Here is a 22,892-nt window from a genome sequence, read left to right as displayed (position 1 = left end):
GGAAACTGGCACAGGAGGCTGAAAAGGCAGCTCGCCCCCTTGGGGGTGGCGCTGAGGCCCCGCGGCTGGGGGGCTGTGGGTGCGGGGGCTCTGAGCTCGGCATGAACTTCACTGCCTACAACCGTCACCAGGCAACGCTCCTTACTGAGGACTAATGAGTTGGAGAAAAGCCATCTGCGAAGCCATGGGTTTTGTGTTTGTCATTAATGAGTGTGCGTGCGCGCACACACACGTGGTCCTCGGCTGAACTGTGTCAGAAAAGGAACAGTTTCTGTAAGAGGAAAGCGAGCTGTGTTACCAGGCATTCCGCATTAACACCAGAGTGGCCGCTTGGGTTTTCAGTGGTTGCACCAGCCGCCAGGCTTCAGTAGCTAACGTCGCAGCGGCACGGCCCCTGGCCGGCGGGCGGAGGGCAGCGGGCACGTCCGGCCACGGCGGGGAGGGGCCCCCTCACTGCAGCATGATGTCCTTCAGGTTCTCCTGCAGGATGGTGTCCTTCACAGCGTGAAACACGAAGCGGATGTTCTCGGTGTCTATGGCGGTGGTGAAGTGGTGGAAGAGGGGATTGCTGCGGTTCCGCCGCTTCCGGTCGAAACACTGGACCAAGTAGCGTTGCACGTCCTCCAGCCTGTGGGGGTCGCCCTTGAAGTCCGGGAAGTGCTTCTTGATGCTGACGGTCTTCACCTTCTCCACCAGCAGGTCCATCTTGTTGAGGAACAAGATGATGGAGACGTTGAAGAACAGCTTGTTGTTGACGATGGTCTCAAAGATGTTCATCGACTCCACCAGCCGGTTGGTGCGCCGGTCGTACTCACTGGAGGAGACCATGAACAGGATCGATGTGATCCCGTCAAAGCACTGGAACCACTTCTGACGCTGAGACCGCTGGCCACCCACATCCACCATCTTGAAAGGGATTTTTTTTAATGACAAAGTCATGCCCCACGATGCCCTTGGTGGCCTTCCTCGCCAGCAGGATGTCCTGCTTGCTAGGGCAGTAGTCCAGCTGGCCAATCCGGTCCAGGTTGTCCAGGAGGTACTTCACTGATTCACCCAGCTGGAACTCGCTCCTCCGGCTGAAGGCTTCCCTGATGCCAGAGTCCCTCCAGAGCGCGCTCAGGGCAGGGACGTACAGCTGAAAGGTGGCCGGCTCCACAGGCAGCCCGGCTTTGTTATCGAAGGCCATGAGGAACATTCCATGCTTCTCGTTCTCCGAATGCTGCCAAGCGATGCCCATCTTGTCTCGGGTGTCGACAAGGACCCTCGAGCCCTTGAGGATGTCGTCGAAGATGGTGTCGCGGAACTCAGCAGCGCCTTCTGGTCGAACTCGCGGCCGTGGATGATGCGCATCTGCTTGAGGAAGGTGGACTTGCCGCTCTCGCCCGCGCCCAGCAGCAGGATCTTGACGAGGCGCCGCTGGCGGGCCAGCCCCGCGTCGATGTCCCGGCTGCGCTGCCCTGCCTCGCGCTCCGCGTCGCGGGCCCCGCCGCCGCCCGCCCTGCGCTCGCGGGCCCCGCCGGCCTCGGCCGGCAGCAGGCAGCGGCTGAGCGTGCGCACCACGCCGGACATGGCCGCTCAGGCCATGGACCCCCGCGGCGGGCGGGGCGGCAGCCGGCCGCTCCCTCAGGCCGCGCCGCCGCCGCCGCCGCCGCCGCCGCCGCTCCGAGGCCCGCTTTCGCCCGCCGCTCGGCCCGGCCGCTCTAATTTTAAATTCATGAATAAATCCTTTTTGTAGTTTCCTTTTTTCTTTAAACTTTTTTTTTTTTTTTATTGAGTTATAGTCATTTTACAATGTTGTGCCTTTTTGTAGTTTATTCAAACAGGTTCAGGTCTTACAGAAAAAGAAAAAAAGTGTCAACGTTTAAAATGCTTATTAAAATAAAACCTCTGTAACCCATGAGGCCAGAAACTCAGCTTGCAGAGACCCATTAGCAAGGAGTGAGGCAGAGTTTTCCTCCATCACAGGTGATAGATCTCTGCTCAAGACAGCGTGAAGGAAGCTTTTTCATTTTGTAAATTTTTCCACATTGATGAAAAATGCGTGATCTTTATCTCTGTATACTAAGTAAAGCCATGCCATACCTCGTTGGCCTCATCATGAATGAACACCCAGCAGGAAGAACGTACCCATGTACATAAACAGCTGCTGTGTGATCACAACACACAATGCAGTTCATCTTTGATCTGTCAATGACTAGGGATCAGTTCTCAGTTTCTTCTTGTCTTTCTCTGTGTCGCTGCCTGGGTGACCTGATCCAATCCCGTGTCTCTACACAGGAACCCAGTGGTGATCCCCATGCTCAGGATCCTCCCAAATTCAGACCTAGGTATCCCACTGCCAACTGGACGTCTTCAGAGTTGTTCCTTCTCCAGACTTGAGCACCTCAGTGAATGGACACTCCATTCTCCTAGGTGTTCAGGAAACAAAGGTGGGTTATACTTGACTTCTCTTTTCCTATTACACCACTCATTCAATCAATTAGCAAGTTCTGTCCTCAAAATATACCCTCAAGATGTGAAGAAAAAGGAGCCTTCCTACACTGCTGCTGGGAATGTGAATTGGTGCCACCATTATGGAGGACAGTATGGAGATTCCTCAGAAAACTAAAAGTAGACTTACCATATGATCCAGCAATCCCACTCCTGGGCATATATCTGGAGAAAAATATAATTCGAAAAGACACCTGCACCCCAATGTTCACAGCAGCACTATTTACAATAGCCAAGACATGGAAACAACCCAAATGTCCATTGACAGATGGCTGGATAAGAAGTTGTGTTATATTTATACAATGGAATACTACTTGGCCATAAAAAAGAATAAGATAATGCCATTTGCAGCAACATGGATGGACCTGCAGATTGTCATACTAAGTGAAGTAAGTAAAGAGGGAGAATAATACCATATGGTATTACTTAAATGTAGAATCTTAAAAAAAGGCCACAAATGAACTTATCCTCAAAACAGAAACAGACTCAGACATAGAGAACAAACTTATGGTTACCAAGGGGAGAATGGGGGTAAGAAGGGATAAACTGGGGGTGATTTGAGATTTGGACCTCTTGGGGAAGGATGGGTGTTAGCCGTCTTGATTGTGGTGGTGGTTTCATTGGGGTATATGCATCTATCAAAACTCACCAAATCATTCATCTGAAATATGTGTAGCTTTCTGTACAGGAATCATACCATAATAACGTGTTAAAAAATAAAATTTTTAAAAGTACCAAAGAAAACTCCACCCTCAGGCTATTTCTCGCTGCTACCACCACCATCTGCTGCTGCACATAGGTGTCGCCTGTTTCTCCTCTTCTGCTCCTCTGGTGTATTGTCCTTGGAACAGCCAGTGATTCTTTTAAAATACAAGTCAAATAATTATGCTGTTTCTCTTCTTAAATCTCTCTAGAATCTAAAGTCTATATAAAGCTCTGGAAGGCCTTACATGATCTGCCTCCCTGCCACTTCTCACTTGGTCTCCTCCCCTGCCCCCTCCCCCGCCTGCACCCCCCCCCCCCCAGTTCTCCCCAGGTCACAGGAGCCTCTCACTGCTCTGCAGCTAAGCCTCAAGACCATTGTCCCAGACCGTTCCTCGGGGGTGCTCTGACCCAGATTGGTTTGTTTGCTCACTTCCTTCAGATGGAGGTCTCAGGTTCTCACTAAGAGCTCGGTGTAATTCACCCCCGAACACACTTTATCTGTCACACTCTCTCTATCCCCTTACTCAAAGTATTCAGTGTCAACCAGAAAACAGAAATCATTCTGAACATTTGAAACAGAAGACAGTTTATGCAGGGTATTAGTTCTGTGAGTGGTGGCTGAGAAGCCGGCGGGGACGTTGGAGGAACCCGGGAGTTAGAAATAGCGGGGGAATTGCTCATCCCCCTGCCCCCAGGAAGGTGGGAGAAAGCCACTTCCACCACGTGGCTGGAGCAGGTGCCACAGCGGTTGTGGCCCAGCTGGAGCACAGGGGACACAGCCACCACTAGAGACACTGTCTTCCCCAGCGCCAGCCGTCGGAGGACCTCACCCAGACCTGGGCTGACACTGAAACCTGTGCTGGCCTGCAGGGGGCGGCACCCCCCACCCTGTTCTGCGCAGAGGACCCAGTCCCAAGGCAAACAGGTCTTCCTCAGAGCATTTCTTCTCCTTGACATATTTACGGTTTTTTATTTCTTGTTGCTCTGCCTTGACTGGAATATAGGGTCCATGAAGGCAGGGGCTTTGCTGCTTTGTTCACTATTAAATCCCTGGCTCCTAAAACAGTGCCTGGCACATAGTAGGCACTCAATAAATATGTATATTATATAATATATATAATACATTATATATATACTTAATTGAAGTGTAGTTGATGTGCAATAGTTTGGCCTTTTCTAATTCTTCATATATTTGGAATCATAAGATATGTGGTCTTTTGTGTCTGTCTTCTTTCATTTACCTTAATGCTTTTAAGATTCATCCATATTGTTCATTTGTTCTTTTTATTGCTGAGTAGTTTTCCACCATCTGTTTATCCATTCACCAATGACCAACATTCGGGTTGTTTCCAGGTTTTAGCTATCTAAATAATCAAGAGCATTTATGCACAATCAATTATGGGAGCATGTTTTCATTTTTCTTGGATGAACATTTAGGAGTGGGGTCATTGGGTCACATGGTAAGTGTATGTTTAACTTTACAAAAAACAGCCAAAGTGTTTTCCAAAATGGCTGTATCATTTTTCATTCTCACCAACACTCTGAGGGAGTTCCAGTTAATCTGCATTTTGTCAACATTTGGTGTTTTCAGTCTTTTAAATTTTAACCACTTTGGTGGGTATGTAGTGGTATCTCATTGTGGTTTTAATTAGCATTTCCTTAATGTGTTTATGTACCACTCATACAGCAAATATTATGGCCATTTAAAAATTTGAGCTGTTTATCTTATTTTTGAGTTCTTATTTCAGAATTCTTTATATATTCTGTATTTATGTTATAATTTATATTAATATTTTCAAAGCATGTATCTGATACAAGTCCTTCATCAGACATGTGTTTTGAAAATATTTTCTCCCAATGTGAGGCTTGACTTTTCATCCTTTTAATATTGTTTCTTTGAAAAGCAAAGGTTTTAAATGTTGATGGAATTTAATTTGTCAAGTTTTCCTTTTACGATTCATTCTTTTTATGTCCTGTCTAAAAATCTTTGCTTAATCCAAGGCCACAAAATTTTAAGTTTTTCCTTCTAGAAGTTTTATACTTCTAGTTCTTTTATTTAGAGATCTATGGCCCATTTTGAGTCAATTTTTGTGATAAATGTGAGGTAAGAGTTGAGGTTATTATTATTATTATGATGATGTTGATGATGATGATGATGATGATGTGGATATTTGATTATTCCAGCACTAATTTTTGCAGACTAACCTACTATCTACTACATGCTAGGTATTAAGCTGCAGTTCTCAAATTTTACTTTCAGTTTCAAACATGCAATTACTCTTCTCTATACCTTTCCTTTAGGAATCTGATAATACCAAACTTAAGGGAAGATGTGTTAGTTGGCGGACTAGCTGTAGAATTCCTGAGATTTTCTATGCTTACTTTCTATCAATTGACACCTACCCAATCTATCATCTCACCAGATTCAGCTGACAATATGCTAACTTCTGGGTCAGAAAATTTATGTAGCTCTTTGCTCAGCATTTAGCTTTAGGGTGAAAGGCAAAACCAAACAATAAGAATTTAGAAACTCAACAGATAATGTAGTATAACAAAGAGGACAGGAACTTTCTACCTAAAAATTTAGGCTCAGGTGACCCATATCCTCAAACAGAGGGAGGAAATCTCCACATTTCTTGTATATGAGATCAGTGTGCACAAAACTTCATCTTAAACTCTCTAAGGAATGGTTCAATGCATTGGTCTATGCTTGGGGAGTTGGAGGGAACACTACTTTACCACTCCTGCTAGTTTCTTAATTGTTGGGGGATGACCTTTAGTGTAACACTTCCCACTTGTCTCTTTGGGAGGAAGAATAACTTATCGATCAGTGAATCTGAGAACAGAAACTGGGCACATGTAGCTCCATCCTCGTTTCTTTCTCTTTGGGCTCCATATTGTCTTTAGGCAGCTCACATTTACGGAGAGGTCTGGTGTTTCCAGTTCTCCCCATGACTTGTGAGTAAGAATGTCTCACTCTAGAATTTGATATTAGGAATCTTGCCCACAGATATGTTCTCCAATATAAGCTTTATCAGTAACTAGGGTGGAATTTTGCTTTTCCAACTGTATGTTATTTCTCAGTGGGTTCAGAACATGGATGGGGATGAAGGATGCAGTTTATTGGGTCTCTCCAGCTCCAAAGGTCCAGACAAATAGAATTCAAAAGATTGGTTTAATAAATGTCTTCAGTATTTAGTTATTGTAATACACATGGTTTACTTCTTCAAGTCTACAAAGCATAAAATATATGTAAAGTACAGTGAGCATTTTGTTTACACATAACTTCCTGTGAAAAGAATCAGGCAGCTCAGAACAGCTGTTAACTCTTTGTCTAGTAGATATTTAGAACTAGGACTGGCAACTTAAAGTTAAAGGACAGTTTTATTCCACTTTGAAACAGAGTTTAGATTAAAAGACCTCTGGAGGTTTATTTCAGGCCTATGAATTTATTGATCACTGTCTATTTTTTCAGCACATAAACAATACTGAAAATAAGCAAGTTTAAATTCTTGTAATAAACCAGCTCCACCCCTCCTGAATGTACTTTTCCCTCACTGGTACTAAAATCAGATGATGAATTAAATGGTTCTCCACATCGAAACCAAGTGTTGGTTTTCATCATTCGGGTAATGGTCTTCGCCTTAGGGTCGTATTCAAATTGTTTTGCTCTACGGAAGAAATAGAAGAATCCTAGAGAAAGAGAATCATGATTAGTTATCTTGCACAACTCTATGATGCTTCCACACTTGAATTTTATAAATGCAGACTAAAATAATTGAACATTATATGGAGAGAAATGCATAATTATAAAGATACATTTTATTTTACCCATCACATGAGAAATATTATTTTCATTTCCCTAAGGAAAAAGCCAAGGTATGAAATATGAATTTCAAGGGGCTTACCACCTTCCTGGTCAGACTGTGGTTTATGCCAGAGGTTCTCAAACTAGGGTTCAAAAAATGTCTCAGTGATGGGGAGAAGGGGGACCCTGTGAGTATAGCCTTGAGCCCTGTAGCCTCATTTTCCTAGAGTTACTCTGTTTTATCTGTTTCAGGTTTTGCGGTTCCACGTTAGATTTCAATAGAATAAAAGACTGTGTCACTCAAAAACATTTTTAGACTCCTGCTTACTCCATGGTCTGATTTATTGTCTTTGAAGATATGGTAGCTGGACTGATACGTTAAATTGCCCGAGGTTCCTTTGAAACTGTAGACCCTGGGTCTTACCCACCATCCTGCTGCCTCAGAAGCTCTAAAGAATTCACAGTTTCCCACACACACCCCAAGCTGTGCATATTAAACTATGTACATTATAGTTTGAAATCACTGTTCGGTTCATGTACTTAGTGATTTTTTTCACACTCCAAACTCTTTCGGGGGGTATCTTTTAGTGGGTATCTTTAATCAGTGATAACCAATTTGGGTACCTTTTACATAAATTTGAAATAGTATTAACAAAGAATATAATTCAGGACTTACTATTCAGTTTGTGACAATGCCCGCAGATCAAAGTTTATGATTAAAGGCACTCAAGACTAGTCACATGGCATTAAAATGGAGACATCTCAGTTTTTGTACTGCCTTCTTTCACAGTCAGTAAAGCTTCCAAGGACCCTAACAGTCAGGCATTGAGGCTTACCTTTATGCTGGAAAGCAGCGTCGACTCGGAGACCAATTCTTGGGAAGTATGTTACCAACCTCTGTGGGTACCCTCTGTCCATGGTTTGGCTCACTTCATCATACCTGGAGACATGGATTTGAAAGTTTTCAGGAGATCTTTGTTTTGGGGAACTTAATTTTTCTACTACACAACTTGGAATCGAGCAGGGATATAGAAAAAAAAGTAGTCTTACTGGAAGAAAACTAGTTGGATCAATAATAAAAAAATATGGCAAAGACTGGTTTGGTGAAATCATTCTTAGTGTCTTGAAAACAAGAAATATGAGCTGGGAAAAAGTCTTCATTTGTCAGATTGATGCTATTCTGAAGAACTGTTAAATCAGAGTAAGGGCTCAGCATGGGTTTCAAAGATTTCAACTGGTTATGTTTTGCATCAGCAGTCTGGTAGGCAACACCAGCTTTATTATTTTATCTCTTTTTTTGAAGTTGGAAAAAGATCTTTGAACTGACTGAAAAGTCTTTTGTTTGGTGAATGATATCCACTTAAGATTGCCTTCAACATAATTCACTTAAGAAGACTAGTTATTTTTTTGCCTGTATTAAAGTGATGCTATGTGGATATTTTTCTCCAGAATAAAACAAAGGGTCAATTGTCTGTAAACTTACCTCCAGCACCAAATGTCCACAAAGAAGTAGGTTTTTTTTGTGCTGTGGTCGCAGACAGCTGCATCAATCTTCTTCACATGTCTTGGAAAGCCAAGTGTATGGATGGATTTGGGATAATCTGGCAAGACAGCATACCCTCTGATCATCCAGAAGTTGTCATCTAGGAAGAGAGAAAGTGACTATCTTCTGGTCTATTTTCTGGAGGGAAAAATGGATGCCTTCAAGAAGCTTGAAAATAATTAGATACCTGGTTCCTCTTAGGTTCAGCGCTTAAATATTTAGTAATATTATGTCTCCATTTATTCTTAAACTTTCTTTAGCTGCTTGTATCATTAATACTACACAAATGACATACATCTATAGTCAATAGTGTGCATACCCATGTCCACGGGGTTCATTGTATTGACTGTTTTTGTAAGTGACAAAACAGTCAAGTATATCTGGACATGTTCTAAATTTCAGCACCCAAGTATTCTCAAAGGCAAGCAAGCTGATGAAATCCATACAGAAAGTAGAGTTGCTAGGTTGACTATAAGACATCAATTAAGTCTGAATTTCAAATAAACAATGACTAATTTTTGGTACAAGTATATCTAAAATAATACAATGGACATACTTAGACTAAAAATTATTGGTTGTTCATCTGAAATTCAAAGCATCTTGTATATTTGCCAAATCTAGCAACCCTAGTAAAAAGGGAATATAGAGGAGCAATGGGTTTTACCTTTATTTGGCAGAAAAGAGACTTTTTAGTCTTTGTTGTATAGGTTTCTGTTAGCTCCTGTGCAACTGGGATGGCGTTTATCTTCACAACCACACAGTTATTCTTTATGATAGGAGCCTAAGGTCAAGTCAGAAGCCCTGTCTGTTTGGCTCATACATGAAGATTATATTCCCTGCATGAAAATACCCACTGACCAGTTCAGGTGTCCAGAGAATCATGAAGGGCAAAGTTACCTTTAAAAACCAGAATCTTGTCTTTGGGGTTTTCATATGCGGCTTGAATGTCAGCTGGCAGCGATGGCCAGAATGAAGAGATTAATTCAAATTCAATGTCAGTGATATCATAATAGATCCTCCATACGTGCCTGTTTTAGACAAAAACAAAACAAAACAAACAAACAAAAAAAAACACCATACTTTACATATGACCTATCTACGTCTGTTTTGATGAAAACATCGCAAACTTCAACTTGTCTCATCTTTTTGGTTGGTATTTTCCTCAAACAATTTAGAGCATTAACACAATTTTCCTGAGCAAATGTAGGCGATCTTGAGTTCAGTTCTACCCTTTGGCCTCTCAAGGACAGGACATGCCTTTGTGCCCACTCTTTTGGGTACTTAGGGTAGCGAGCTACCCATGGAAATCTCAAAAGTAGTTCTCAACATGCTCAATGGCCTCACTTTTGCCAAAGCAACAACACCCAACATTCTAAGCCAACACCAAGCATTCTAAGAGGAACTCCCTGTGCCGATGTTTGCTAGAATGAAGACATGTTATTATTGGCACGGCATAATGTTTCCTCACGTTTTCCCTTCTGGCTGTAAAGTTCTCAGCCTATGAACAGGACTTGAAACATCCTTATGAGTCCATTTTCCTTCCCATGCTGACAGCCCATCCCTGACAAGTGGCCTCTCGGCCTCCGCTGTTGGGAGCATGGTAGGGACAGCATGTCATTACAGTGCAGTGTAGTTGTGAGTGGAAGGAGTCTGATTCCAAATACTCTTTCCTTTTGCCCCTACATCCTTGTCAGCTGGTGCCTGTCCTGATACTTTGTCCTGAAAATATGGTCATGGTACCCATAACGACACACCACGCTGCAAGTCAAGTCCGGTAAATCGTACATAATGAGAGAAGAGGTTTCCTTCCACGGCTGACACTCAGTGGATGCAACATTAAGGAACTGTCTGTTGATGCAAATTTAGCAGCTGGTTCTCCAGGTAGAAAAAAGATCTAATTTTATCATTCGCTGATTTCCAGGGTGTCAATACTCCAGCCATGGTCAGTTTCAAGCTACCAAAGTGATATGGACTGGTAGACAAAGTTCTTGAAAATTTAACAGTCGGATCTAGAGATGGTGTCTCTAGGATCGCCAGGAATAGTGTCTTATTTTAGCTAAGAAGTCACTGAAAGCAGACTCTGCGTCAATAGCAATTTAAATTTTGCTTAAAAACATTTAAAAAATTAATTTCTCAAACAAGTAAGAGATATGCGCACAGAGTAAGACATGCAAACAGCATGGGCAATTAGAGAACGAAAAATAAAGCCACAGACTCATTATCCTCACGACTTTCTTATTCCCAAATCTCTTGAAAGGAAAAAATCTTCACAGGAAGTTGAGGTTTTAAGGAAATGGGTTTACCTGCCTTTAAAGAACATTACTTCTCTGCGGAAAGTGGTGACAGCATCAAAAGTCAAATCTGGGTCACAGGCATGGGGTACGGTGGGTTCCTGTGGCTTAGCAGTGGCCTTAGGTGGACCTCCTTTGATGAGAAAAGAAATACCACAGTGAATGAAGAAGGCATGTGGAAACACCTTCAGAAGGATCTTACCCAAGACAAGATTTTCTTCATGATAATATTTCAAGAGGTGATTTTTCTCAACGTCCTTCCTGGAAAGCTTTTTCTTCAGTTCATGTATATTCAGATTTATGACGTTGCTCACCATAGATGGACTGGATTCCACTGATATCGTCCTGAGAAAGTGGGTATTTGCTAGGATCCAGGGAGACATAATTTGGGAACATCAAAGCTGTTTGATCATTGGAGTGAGAGAGCCCCAGGGAATGACCAAATTCATGAGCAGCCACGAGAAATAAGTTGAATCCTTAACAAAAACAGGGAAAACATGAGTACATTAGTCAATCAGAAGGCAAATGATTGCATCTGAGATTAGGAAGTAAGTAAGGGGAAAGAAGAAAAGGCTTGCCAAACAGCAGATAATTCTTATAACATATGCACAATCATTTATCTGGGAAATATTTCCACTCTCACAATGGGTGTTAGTCACATCACGGAGAAATACAACCCAGAACAAGGCAGTAAACAGGTGTTTTAGAAATGAATAGTAGTAAAAAAAAAAAAAAATAGAAGCCACCAGTATTTGGTTGTTGTTAGGCTGTTGTATGTGATCATGTTTCTCCTGTTTATATTCTTCAGAGGTTCCCCACTGGCTGTAGGATAAAGTCCAAATGCCTTAACGTGGCCCTCCATCATCCAGTTCTGTGTTTTATCCAGCCTCATATTTCCTTTTCGTGTTTCATGAGCCAGCCGTATTACACCATTTGCATTTCTCATCTAGCTGTGGTCTTTCTTATTTCTGTGTCCTACTGTCTCCATCCCTTCTTCCCAGAGTATCGTCTCTCTCTCACCCTGCTCCTGCATAGACGTCCTCCTTGCTCCTCAGGAATCCCCTCTAGAGTCATCTCCTTCGTGAGGCTTCCCTCCTCAGCTCCTATCAAGGCTGACTCAGATGCATCTCTCTGGGCTTCTGTAGACTCAGTGCTCACCTCTGCCTTGCCACGGAAGGACTTCCCTGTTGATCTCCTTCACTGAGCTGTGCACCCTTTCAGTGCAGGGACCATACCTTAGTCATTTTTATTCCTGGTGACTGCCAAACTGTTCATCGATACTGGATGTTTAATAATGGCTGCTGGATATCCAGAGGTTTATTCGGATGAAGGAATCATCAGATATGCCTCCTGTATAAGACCGTGGTACCCTGAACTTACTCATGTCAGAAGTCTTGCCATGCATGGCTGGAACTTCCTTTTTACTTCCCTGTCTCTCCCATAGGTCCTAAGTATATAAAAAACTGTCCTTGGACCTGCAACTAAGCCTATGGACCCTAAGGAAGAGGCTGAGCCTTTCATGATGGAGCCTTGCCCAGTAATGTTTTCACAAAACAAACATGGAATGGCAAAGAATTATTTCATGGACTTTTATGCTTCTCTGCTCTGGCTTTTGCTGCTGTCCCTTGTCTGGTTGACAATATCACTGGATGTGCTTTTGGACAGGGATGGGACAAGTGACTCTTTTAAAAAAATTCAAACTCAGGTCATCTAAATGAAGTCCAAATTTTTATCCTGGCTTTCAAGACCCTCTATAACCTGAATCCTATTCATCATTCTAGCCTTCTCTTCCACCATGGTTCTGATCTTTGACGTGGTCGGGTTATTCTGTCCAGAATTCTCTCTGCTCCACTGTGCCACCAGAGCTTCTGCAGAGCCTTCGGGTCTCAGGTTTGACATCACCTCCTATCCGACCTCTCCATTTGGCTGGGAATTTCTTTTACGTGCTCCTATTACATGGCCATGGTTCCCTTTATCCCAGTGTCAATCACACTAATTTTAATTGCCATTTGATAGTGTGTGCCCCCTAGACTGTAAACCCCTGAAGGGCAGGGTTCGTGTCTTTATACTATTGTATGTTCCATTTCTATCACAGAGCTTGGGTCAGAGCAGATGTTGAGTAAATGATGGCTGAATGACTTCATTTACCAAATATTTTTAGAACATCTCTCATGTACTGACAACATTACAGGCCATACGATACTGCAGGGAAAAGATAACATCACTCCCTTCTTGAAGATGTGACTAAATAAATGTGTACATTAGACATCTGTACCTTTGTGAATATTTTTTCCTGTTCTTGGAAATCACTCTAATCATCATCATCACCAATATTAGTAATCACCAACATAATCGTCAATGTCAAACCCTCTCTGATTGTTTGCTAAGGGCAAGTGCTTTGCAAGATACTTTCGCCTTTATTGCAGGTAACTTGTGTCATCTTCCTACAAGAGGGCCATTATCATCCTTACTTTACAAAGAAACAGAGAGTAAGAAAATTAAATTAGCTTGCCGAGGGTCCTCCAGACAGTAAATGAGAAACCCCAAAAGAAACTAACACCTGCCAAGCCGCAGACCCTTGCTCCTCCCCACCCCACACTGCGTCTGTAGCAATTTGTGAGGCCTGTTTCTGTTCAGTGCATACATGTGTAGAACATTGACCTTACATTCAGGCTTGACGCTGGCCTGGCATTGGGAGAGTCTCAGGAAAATCTGTCCGTGTGCTCAGTCCCCTCTGACATCGCCATGCGGTGGCTGTCCTCCCCTTAGGAAGCAGCACGAAGAGCAGATGACTGCTGTCTATTGCTCTTAAGCAAGTTACACTAAGACTTTTGTGCCCAGGCAGAGGCAATCCATAAAGAAGTTAATCGTATATTATGTATTGTTGACAAATTTTCTACTTAAAAAATCCCAGTTTGAGTGGAGATTGTTTGCCTGAGGTTTTATGATTTTATGAAAGAGAAGGAAGACGTTTTCCCTTTTACGTCAGTGAGCTAAGAGTTATATGATTGGGTGCTCCCTGGGACCAACAATTTCAACCCTGAGGGAACATAATAAAGCAGTTAGAAGACAACCCAGTCTGGTACTCTTGCCAGAACTCGGTGGGGAGCTATGTTTATCCTCTGCCTTGCTCACGGAAGTTTTGCCAACTTGGGGTCCAGAACTCTTTGAACTTTTTAATGATCCACCCCACACACCCCCTTTGGCAGGGGGCCTGTTGAAGTGTGAGTAATAGTAATTATTACCAAGTATTGGATTTCGTAGGGCTAAAAGGACAGTAAAATCTTAGACTAATCTCTATCTCGAGATATTAAAGTAAAACCTAGCTGAACAAGAAGAGTGATTCCAACTTTGGTGAGCACCAGGACGGTTCCCAACTGCCTGACTGAACAAATCCACACTGCACTGGGGCCAAATCCAGAGAAATGCTGGGACATGTCTCAGCAGGAAATACAGACAGGGTCCACTCCCTTTTTCATTTTCTTGTCTGTGATGTTAACTCATGTGGCAGTGAAAGCAACCAATCCCAGACTTCCGCTGCTGCCAGCACTGGGTCCCCTAGCCCTCGCAGAAATAATTGCATCCCACTCTCAGACTTAGCAAGGAGAGGTCATGGATCATTTAAGCTACAGGCTTTCAGTTTTGCACAAGTTATAAAGCTGACCCAAAGGCCATCTGGAGCTACTTGATCAGGACTGAACTGGGGGCTTGTGTACCACCTCCCAGCAGTCAGAGCCTCTGCTTTCCTGGGACCCTGGAAACCAGATATCAGACCCAAGATGACTGTTGTCAAGGATAGAAAAAAAAAAAAAAAAAAAACAGTGGTGAGAACCCAAGAGTCTACTGAACCTGCTCCCTCCTGGGATGCACGTATTTTTATTGTAGTAGAGTTTTGGGTTTTGCTTGAAAAGTAATAAAATATCTCTTCTTTTAGTGCCAGGGAGGAGGCCCATTAAGAGAAATAAAATCAACCCACTTGGTCTGAAGGAATAGGTCAAATGTAAAGATGAGGGTCTAATTCCTTGGCAGACTGGTGAGCGTTAGAAGAGGAAGTTCATGTGTATCAATAGACCTCCTATGGCCATGAACCCACACTGCATCCTCCAGTCACTAACTCAGAACTGCACCTCCCTAGGGAGCCCTTCCTGTCTTCAGGCCAGAGATGACTTCTGTCACTGGTACAACACCTTGCGTGGTGGGAACTGGATCGAAGCCTTACACGCCACACAAGACGACAAGGCTCTGAAGGGCTGAAACTTTTCTAGGACAGCTCTGTGGTCTGTACCACACCCTGCGTAGTTCCAGAGACATGGTGGCCTTTTGGGCACTGTAGGGGTATGATTTAGTTTTTATTTTAATTTTGAGGTAGTTATTCTGTTTATTTATTTATTTATTTTAGTGGAGGTACTGAGGATTGACTCCAAGAACTCGTGCATGCTAAGCATGTGCTCTACCACTAAGCTATACCCCCACCATTGTAGGTGTATGAATGAGTGGATGAGTAAGGGAAGAATGGTATGATCTTAACAGGATTGGCAACTTTATGAAAATGCTGTGTGGATAAGGCCCCGACCTGTACATCACACACTTTCATCAGTGTCATCTGGAGCATGAAAAACTGTAGGGAAACTGGGGAGTAAAAAGGCAACCAATTGCAGAGCTATTCCTTTTAGGGGTTTGTATGAGTAACACAATTTTGTTCATAAAGAAAACTGGGCTCACCTGGTCCATCCTTGGTCCAGTTTTCATCCTCATCAAAGTGAGTGTCTCCACCCAGACCCAGACCAGGAGGAAAGGCATGACCGAGGACTCCCAAGGGGCCATCAAAATAGCGAGGACACCGACCGTGAACTGAGATACAATTCAGGAGGGGGGAGCAAGGTCAGTCTCTTCAGAGCTGCTGAGATGAACACAGCCGTATTTGTCTCTCTGTTGAAAGCCTCACCTCGGGTCCTGAAGGCGATCATGATGTCTGCGGTCCCCTTGGGGATCTTGGTGAACGTTAGTGGAGTCACTTTGCTCCACACGTCTAACCCTTTCCGGATAGCCTCCTCCACGTCAGCTCGAGCCAAGTCTGGAGTGTAGTTTACGATTCTTAAAAATTAACAGAACTCTGTCAGTCGGTGCTGGCGCATGTGTGTAAACACAGAAACTACGAAAAGAAAGTCATTCTATCTTATCAATCATATGCTGCAGTAACTTTTGGTTTGATGCTAGTCCTACTTTTGTACAATAATTCAGTATTTAAATAAAGCACTTTTACGCGTGCTATATAATCCAATCTCTCACCCGCCCTATTATTCAGGTAGAACTATCACATTTAACAAATAAGGCTCAAAGAGGTTAAATGCCTTCTCTAAGATCACCTCCTACGTGGGAGAGCGTTCATCTCATATCTGTGGCTGCTGTGACATTGAGGTTTATTTTCTCAAATGGCTTGCGGAAGTCAGTCTTATGCGTCAAATATTGAGAGTCTCACTGAGAGCCACAAAGAGTTCGTTACTTAGGAGAAGATCTTCCTTTGGTTTATATTTCCCTACCTTGCTGACCTTATTTTTAGCTCAATCCCTAAGATTTAATAAGATAAAGGAAGGACTGCCAGAAGGACTCTTTAGGGCCAGCCAGGAGAGCTCTAGAGCAGTGTTCAAGGTCACTGTCTTTATCTCAGATCACGGCACACTTCGTCCTCTTTCTGCCAGTTAAGCTAGCCCCCTTTCCTTGGAATGTCTCGGGGCGAACTCCACACTTCAGTCTGAGGTCCGTCTGAGATCTGACCGTCTAACTCACCCACATCTCTAACATGAACTGGTTATGCTCTCGGGTCTTCCCATTTTCTCTTTTGTAATTTTTAAAGAATTTTGGAGGAGGGTAGTAATTAGTTTTATTTCTTTCTTTCTTTAATGGAGACACTGGGGATTGAACCCAGGACCTCGTGCATGCCAAGCACGCACTTTACCACTGAGCTATACCCTCTCCTCTCTTTGCTCTTGGGCACACTTCATTTATATCTTTAAGTGTCTGCATTTAGATGGCAGTGTTTCTGGTCCTGAGCTTTTACGGAGGTGGCAGAGGCTAGACATGCGAGCACACCGGCCAGAGCCAGTCTGCTGGGAAGCTCTGTGTAACCCAGACTATGGTAAATAAGCTTTTGTTTCAGTTTCTCTGTGCGTAAGGTGGTAGTGACAGTGGTGCCTACGTCATGAGTTTGCAGGGAAGATGAAATGAAAATCTATCAGGTGCCATGCACACAGGCAGGGCTCAGTAAAATAAGCTATGACTATTTTTGTTCCTCGGAGGTTATGTTCATGTTCATTTTAGATTAGGGGGAAGTCAGTGGGCAGAAGCGTTACCTGTATGTGAGATTGTGTTTCTTCCATCCAGGGAGAGTGTAGCCGTACTGCCCCACGTCAGGCACCCCGCACCTGGGTGTCTTTATGACCTCAAGAGTGCTTGAGTCCAGTTTGCCAGTCACTGCCAACCCCAAAAATGCTTGCATTTCACGAATTTTGCCGTCTATGAGACTCCTGTTCTTGCTTTGAACAAGCTGACTCCCTTCTATTTCAAGAGAGTAGAACTGGTTGAGATACGCCTGGCCGAAAAGACAAAAAAAAAAAAAAAAAAAAAAAAAAAAAAAGAAAGAAAGAAAGAAAGACTACACGGGAGCAAATCTCCATCCTAGGATAAAATGGAATTGTCTGAAATATTTTTTGGCAGTTGTAGGGAAAACGGAAATAACGGGGAGGGAAGGAGCAAGGGAAGAGAGAAGAAAGGAAGCAAAGATGAAAGGAAAGTCACCCTGTTTATTCAATTTGCAAGAGCTGGCTGAGCAACGTGTGACCAGAACTGTCTGAATGACCCAGTCTCTTAAGGCTCCAAACCTCCACAGAGGACAAGCAGGCTTCTTCTGTATGTGAAATGATCATGTGTCTTACATATTTTTTTAAATCAAGTTGTAGATTTATTCCAGCTTTTTGGGGGTGAAGGGCTAGATAATTAGGTTTGTTGATTTTACTGGAGGTGCTGGGGATTGAACCCAGCTCTACCACTGAGCTCTACCCTCCCCAGTCTTGCATATTTTTTGCTGTTACTTTCATTTTGATGTTTCCTTGAAAAAAATTCTAAGAGAGACGTGATTATTCATTTTGCAAATTTAAATAACCTCCCCAAATACGGCCAATTAACCGGGTGGATTTTTAGAGGGAATCTAAAAGCCATGTGTTTTTCACACATATAGGGATGAAGGGCTCCAAACTGAAGTTGGGTCCCCTGGTTGGTCTTCAAATGCTTTTCTAGAGCTTTCTGGGGGCAGGGCTGTCCCCTTTCTCCTTTCCTCTTCGCTTGTAACCATCGCTTAAAGTTGTAGCAAACCCTGCCTTCCCCCCACCCCCACTCTCCACCCCCTCGCAGTTCCTTGACGTCCTTGGAACCAAGGGAAGGAAAAGCAACTCCCCCTCACAAGAAAGTTCAGGACTCTCTGGTGAGAACTTGCTGTCATTTTAGGTCCTAGGACAATCAATGAAGTATTGACAGTCATTAATAACATTTATTGAGACAGTACCTGAGCCAGTTGCATGGTTTCTTCATTTTCCATCTTTCGGTCTGTAGGAAACGCAGAAGAAAATGTTATAAAGACCAAAAATAGAAGAAGTCTCTTCATTCCTCTTTCTCTTCCGTTGAAGCCTTGTTCTGTTTGCATAGGATTGAGAAAATAACAGTGAGACGTGGCATGAATTGGCTTGTATTATCCTTTAATTAAAAACAGAAAAGGATGTTTGCCATGAACTGTGTCATGGTATGCTTTCTTTTATTAGGCTGACTTGATTTCACAATCATGATCGGCAGTTGTCTGCTAAACACAGCCATTTTTCATTATTGAATTGAAAATAGCATGAGGTCAGCCCCCAAATTACTTTTGTCCTTGCAAAATTGGAGGTTTTCCTATCCATAAATTCTTGACAGTCTATGAAAACATTTTCTTTTGAAAGGAAGCCCAAAATATCTGTGTAAAAAGATAATATTATTTGTAAGAAAATGTATCTTCTGTTGAAGTCACCTGTTATATTTGTTTGCAAAGTTCTAATTTTTTGCTGTTTCTCAGGAATACAGTTTCATCTGCTGTCCTGCCCTTGATGCAGATGCTGAGAAGCAGTGTTCTGTGGAACGCCTCCTTCCTTGTAATAAACAAGCTGTGTCTGTTTCTTAAAAAAAAAAAAAAAGCAATTGAGTCAGGAATCAGATCCTAATTAACTAATTACCCCAAGTAAACATCAGACATTTAGTGACACCTACTATTGGCTGTCACTGTAAATGTAAGCATGAAAAAGCTGTTGTTCCAATGTAGTTGGAGAATTCAGGCATATACAGGGACTAATGCCAGATAACACAGAGGCAAGCAGCAAAATGCATGTGGAAAATGCTAAAGACTGAGAAGGACCAGCAGGTAGAGAGATCACTGCTGATGGGTGTGACCAAGAGTGTTCCAGCAGGTGGGGCTTGAAGAATGGGTAGGATTCTGATCTCACAGCAGAAAAGAGAAGGCGTCTGAGTAGAAGGAGGCACAGGAAGCAGGTACCATGGTGGAGATGGACGGTAGGACACCGAGCCTGGTGGGAGGGAGAGATACACGTGTAGACGGCCATGGGAAGTGGGGATGGAAGATCTAAGAAAGGGAGCCAGGGAAATGCGTTTCTGGAGTCTTTTCATGCCTAGAATGCCCTTTATTCCATCCTCACATCTGACTGAATGTGTCTGGATGTAGAATTTCAGGCTGAAACACATCCTCCTTAAAATTTTGAAGCTACCATTCCATTGCTTTCTAGAATTTAGTGTCGTTGGAAAATTCTTTTATTCTGATTCTTGGTATTTTTTTCCTTCAGAAAAATTGTGGAAGTCTCGTTACCGAAATATTCTGAAATTTTATAAAAATATCTCCTGCTGTGAATCCTTTCACATTAACATTGCTGGGCCGAAAGTGGGTTCTTTCATCATGAAAACGTCAATTCAAGGAAACTTTCCTATATTATTTGTTTGAAAATGTCTTTACACGCAGTTCTCTCTTTCTCTCTGGCATACATACCTGTTGGAACTCTTGGGTTGAATCCCTATGCTTCCAATATATCCTTTACTATTTCCCATCAACTTTACTTTCCAGCTCACCTATTGAGTTTCTCATTTCACTTGTATATTTTTTCCTTTTTTTTTTTTTTAAACTTTTTTTATTTAGTTATAGTCATTTTACTATGTTGTGTCAAATTCCAGTGTGTCAATTTTTCAGTTATACATCAACATACATATATTCATTGTCACATTTTTTTCTCTGTGAGCTACCGCAAGATCTTGTATATATTTCCCTGTGCTATACAGTATAATCTTGTTTATCTATTCTACATGTGCCTGTCAGTATCTACAAATTTTGAACTCCCAGTCTGTCCCTCCCACCCCACTGCCCCCTTGGCAACCACAACTTTGTATTCTATGTCTATGAGTCTGTTTCTGCTTTGTATTTATGTTCTTTTTTTTTTACACTTTTTTTTTACGCTTATATTTTTAATTTCCAAGAACTCCTTCTAGTTCTGAGTATCCTTTTATTTATGTTTTTTTAACTTTTTTTGTATTTTGTTAGTGTTTTTGGATGTAAGATATGTCTTGTTTTTAAAGAATGTCAAGTGTTTTTTCATTTTTTTGACTTTCTCTTTTGCTCCCAGGATTGTCCCTTATCTCTTCAAAGTTTCCTTTTTACTGTCTGTTTTTGTCATTAGAATCTTTTAAAAAAAATGTTTAGATACTTTGTGCTCTGCGATCTGTTTCAGGATGAGAGACAAGACAGCTGACAGGAAGCTGTGTGTGACCTTTACTGCACAGAGGTGGGCCAGGTCCCAGACATTTCATGTGATTTATTAGTTGAGATGAGATTTGGTCGAACAAGACAGAAAAACCCCAAATCACAGATGATTAATGAACATTTATTTCTCCTTCACAGAAAAGGAGTCCAGATTTGGCAGCCCAAGGCGTTTGTATGACAACCCACACCATCAGCAATGCAGGCCACAGACAGACATCTTGCACCGCCACTCTCAGTGCCAACTCGTCATGGTCCAGGCGGCTTCTCTAGCTCCTGCAATCGTATCTGCATTACAGGCAGCAGAACGGAGGAAGGCAGAGAAAGTCAATTCCCAGTCTCTTTCCAGAAGCCCATACAATATTCTGCTTACACTTTTTGTCAAGAAATCAAACACATGGTCACATCTAGCTGTAAGCGAGGCCACAAAATGTCTTTTAACTGCGTGTATCGCCACCTCAAATGAAATGGGGGTCTTACTGCAGCAAAGGAAGGGGAGAATTGTGTTAACCTAGGTAACTAGCAGCCTCTGTCACACTGAGATTCCTATAGTGTTGGCATCTGTAAATCTTTTTTCCTGGGTAAGTTTCTCTAGAGAAGACACTTTCAATTTCCCATCATTTTAATCTCCCAGCAACAAGATGTGAGAGATGCTCTGATGCCCTGTGTCACAATCCCCTCAGGACACCTCTGAGTTTAGTCGCAGGGTGGTGGACAGGTTTGTGCAATGCACCTGGCTCTGACCAAGTCTAACCTAAAGCACAGACTCGGTGTCTTTCTGCATTCTGCCCAGGTCACTGAGCTGTCGTGGAAATGACAAATCAGTGCCTTAGAGCTGCCCAGTAGAGAGGGAGCTGAAGGATAAATGCTCAAGCCCCCGATCCACGGGAGACTTGAACAACTGAATCTCAGTGTGACAGAGGCTGCTAGTTACCTAGGTTAACACAATTCTCCCCTTCCTTTGCTGCATTAAGACCCCAATTTCATTTGAGGTGGCGATACATGCAGTTAAAAGACATTTTGTGGCCTCGCTTACAGCTAGACATGACCATGTGTTTGATTTCTTGACAAAAAGTGTAAGCAGAACAACTGAAGGTGTTCTGTAAGCTTCTCAGGGGGTTCTGATGGAATTAAGCATCAGCTGCCCATAGCAGAAACCTAGACAACACATACCTGTGTTGGCTTTCCCTCCTCTGTTTCGCTCTGCTTGCTGCCTCATTCTTTCTTTCTGGGATCATGTCCTGAATAAAGTAACTGCACCAAGGTCCTGTCTTAGTCTTTGGTTTTGTAGAAACTCAACCTAAGATAAAAGTGATCTCATTCTTCAAGTTTTATGCTTAGATTCTCATGTCTCTTGTACTCACATAAAACTTCAATGTTACCATCCAGAAAATGCCGCACATTGTCAGGGAGAAGATCTAACGAAAAGAACAAAGTTAAAAATTCTTTTTCATACTTCATATTGGGCCTGTTCACCTCCTGTGACTGTGAAATGTGGTTGAAGAAAGAACATAAACTCAATTCTTATCTCAAAAATGTATGGATGGGGCCAAGAATCTATCAGATCTAACTGGCACGACTACCGGGTGTTCTGAGATGAACACTCCCATCTCCATGCCTGTAAAAACTGATTTCATAAGAAGTTTTAGAAAATGCCATAGCCTGGGAATTGGCTCTGAAAACATGAAAATATCCAGTTCTTGCAAGTCCTTTCACCCTTTGACATTGAGACAAAGAATTGCTCATCTACGTCTCTCACTTTCCTGGACACAACATCTGGGACATGTAGGGGATTAATTGTTGGATAAATGAGTGAATAAATGCAATTATAGTATAACTAGGTGCTGTTTTCTTATCTTGTAAAGTAAGTGGAGAGTAATTTATTGACCTTTTTGAGGGACTTTTTGAGGACACTGAATATTTACAAAACTTCATAAACCTGTGAAGCAATATCTAAAAGTTTAATATTAATGTGATGGTATTTCTGATAAGGGAAAAATGGCTGCAAATATATCAAAATTTGTTATCCTTTTTTATATTTTGGATGAACTATTTGATGGTAGTATCTTAAGAAATTATAGTAGATCACAAGTCAGGCATTTAAAATGTTTATTTTGAACTCGTTTGATAATTTTTGAACCAGAATCAAGTATCAACTAATACTAAATTAATTATCTGTGGGGTTTGACAGCTTTAACAGAAAAAGAAAATAAGATG

General features: G+C 42.4%; 2 protein-coding genes and 1 non-coding gene across 6 annotated transcripts; all 3 read right to left on the bottom strand.

The window, feature by feature from the left end:
• Positions 1-395: 395 nt before the first annotated feature.
• Positions 396-1,584, bottom strand: LOC116666290 (guanine nucleotide-binding protein subunit alpha-12-like). The gene is given in 3 exon segments (XM_032488248.1): positions 396-924; positions 926-1,308; positions 1,311-1,584. Coding segments are annotated over 3 exon segments (1,116 nt in total). The 5' UTR covers positions 1,570-1,584; the 3' UTR covers positions 396-450.
• A 4,813-nt stretch (positions 1,585-6,397) lies between these two features.
• MMP27 (matrix metallopeptidase 27) lies at positions 6,398-18,526 on the bottom strand. 4 transcript variants are annotated; one of them, XM_032488247.1, is made up of 10 exons: positions 18,396-18,526; positions 17,188-17,392; positions 15,783-15,931; positions 15,560-15,688; positions 11,152-11,313; positions 10,850-10,970; positions 9,444-9,574; positions 8,487-8,646; positions 7,840-7,943; positions 6,398-6,888 (listed from the first exon to the last, which is right to left on the bottom strand). In XM_032488247.1, the coding sequence occupies exons 2-10, from the start codon at positions 17,331-17,333 to the stop codon at positions 6,659-6,661; spliced, it is 1,332 nt and encodes a 443-aa protein (XP_032344138.1). In that variant the 5' UTR covers positions 17,334-17,392; positions 18,396-18,526; the 3' UTR covers positions 6,398-6,658. The 4 variants fall into 4 exon arrangements, with proteins under 4 accessions (XP_032344138.1, XP_006186271.2, XP_032344135.1 ...); XM_006186209.2 differs by having other exon boundaries at positions 17,188-17,426; positions 18,396-18,519; XM_032488244.1 differs by having other exon boundaries at positions 8,487-8,604; positions 17,188-17,426; positions 18,396-18,519.
• On the bottom strand, positions 16,739-16,810 carry TRNAA-GGC. The gene has a single exon. It is a non-coding gene; the product is annotated as a tRNA-Ala (tRNA).
• Positions 18,527-22,892: the final 4,366 nt, after the last annotated feature.

The sequence above is a fragment of the Camelus ferus genome, chromosome 10 (assembly GCF_009834535.1).
Source record: "Camelus ferus isolate YT-003-E chromosome 10, BCGSAC_Cfer_1.0, whole genome shotgun sequence".
NCBI classification, from domain to species: domain Eukaryota; kingdom Metazoa; phylum Chordata; class Mammalia; order Artiodactyla; family Camelidae; genus Camelus; species Camelus ferus.
The sequence above is the reverse complement of the archived record's forward strand: the minus strand, read 5'-3'. Positions and strand labels throughout refer to the sequence as shown.

Excerpts from the sequence above, each read along its gene's own strand:
- MMP27 (XM_006186209.2), bottom strand. The coding sequence starts at position 18,494 with ATGAAGAGACTTCTTCTATTTTTGGTCTTTATAACATTTTCTTCTGCG. Across the intron at positions 8,647-9,443 it reads CAAGATTCTGGTTTTTAAAG|ATGACAACTTCTGGATGATC; the intron begins GTAACTTTGCCC and ends CTCTCTTCCTAG. Across the intron at positions 6,889-7,839 it reads CGCTGCTTTCCAGCATAAAG|GATTCTTCTATTTCTTCCGT; the intron begins GTAAGCCTCAAT and ends CTCTTTCTCTAG.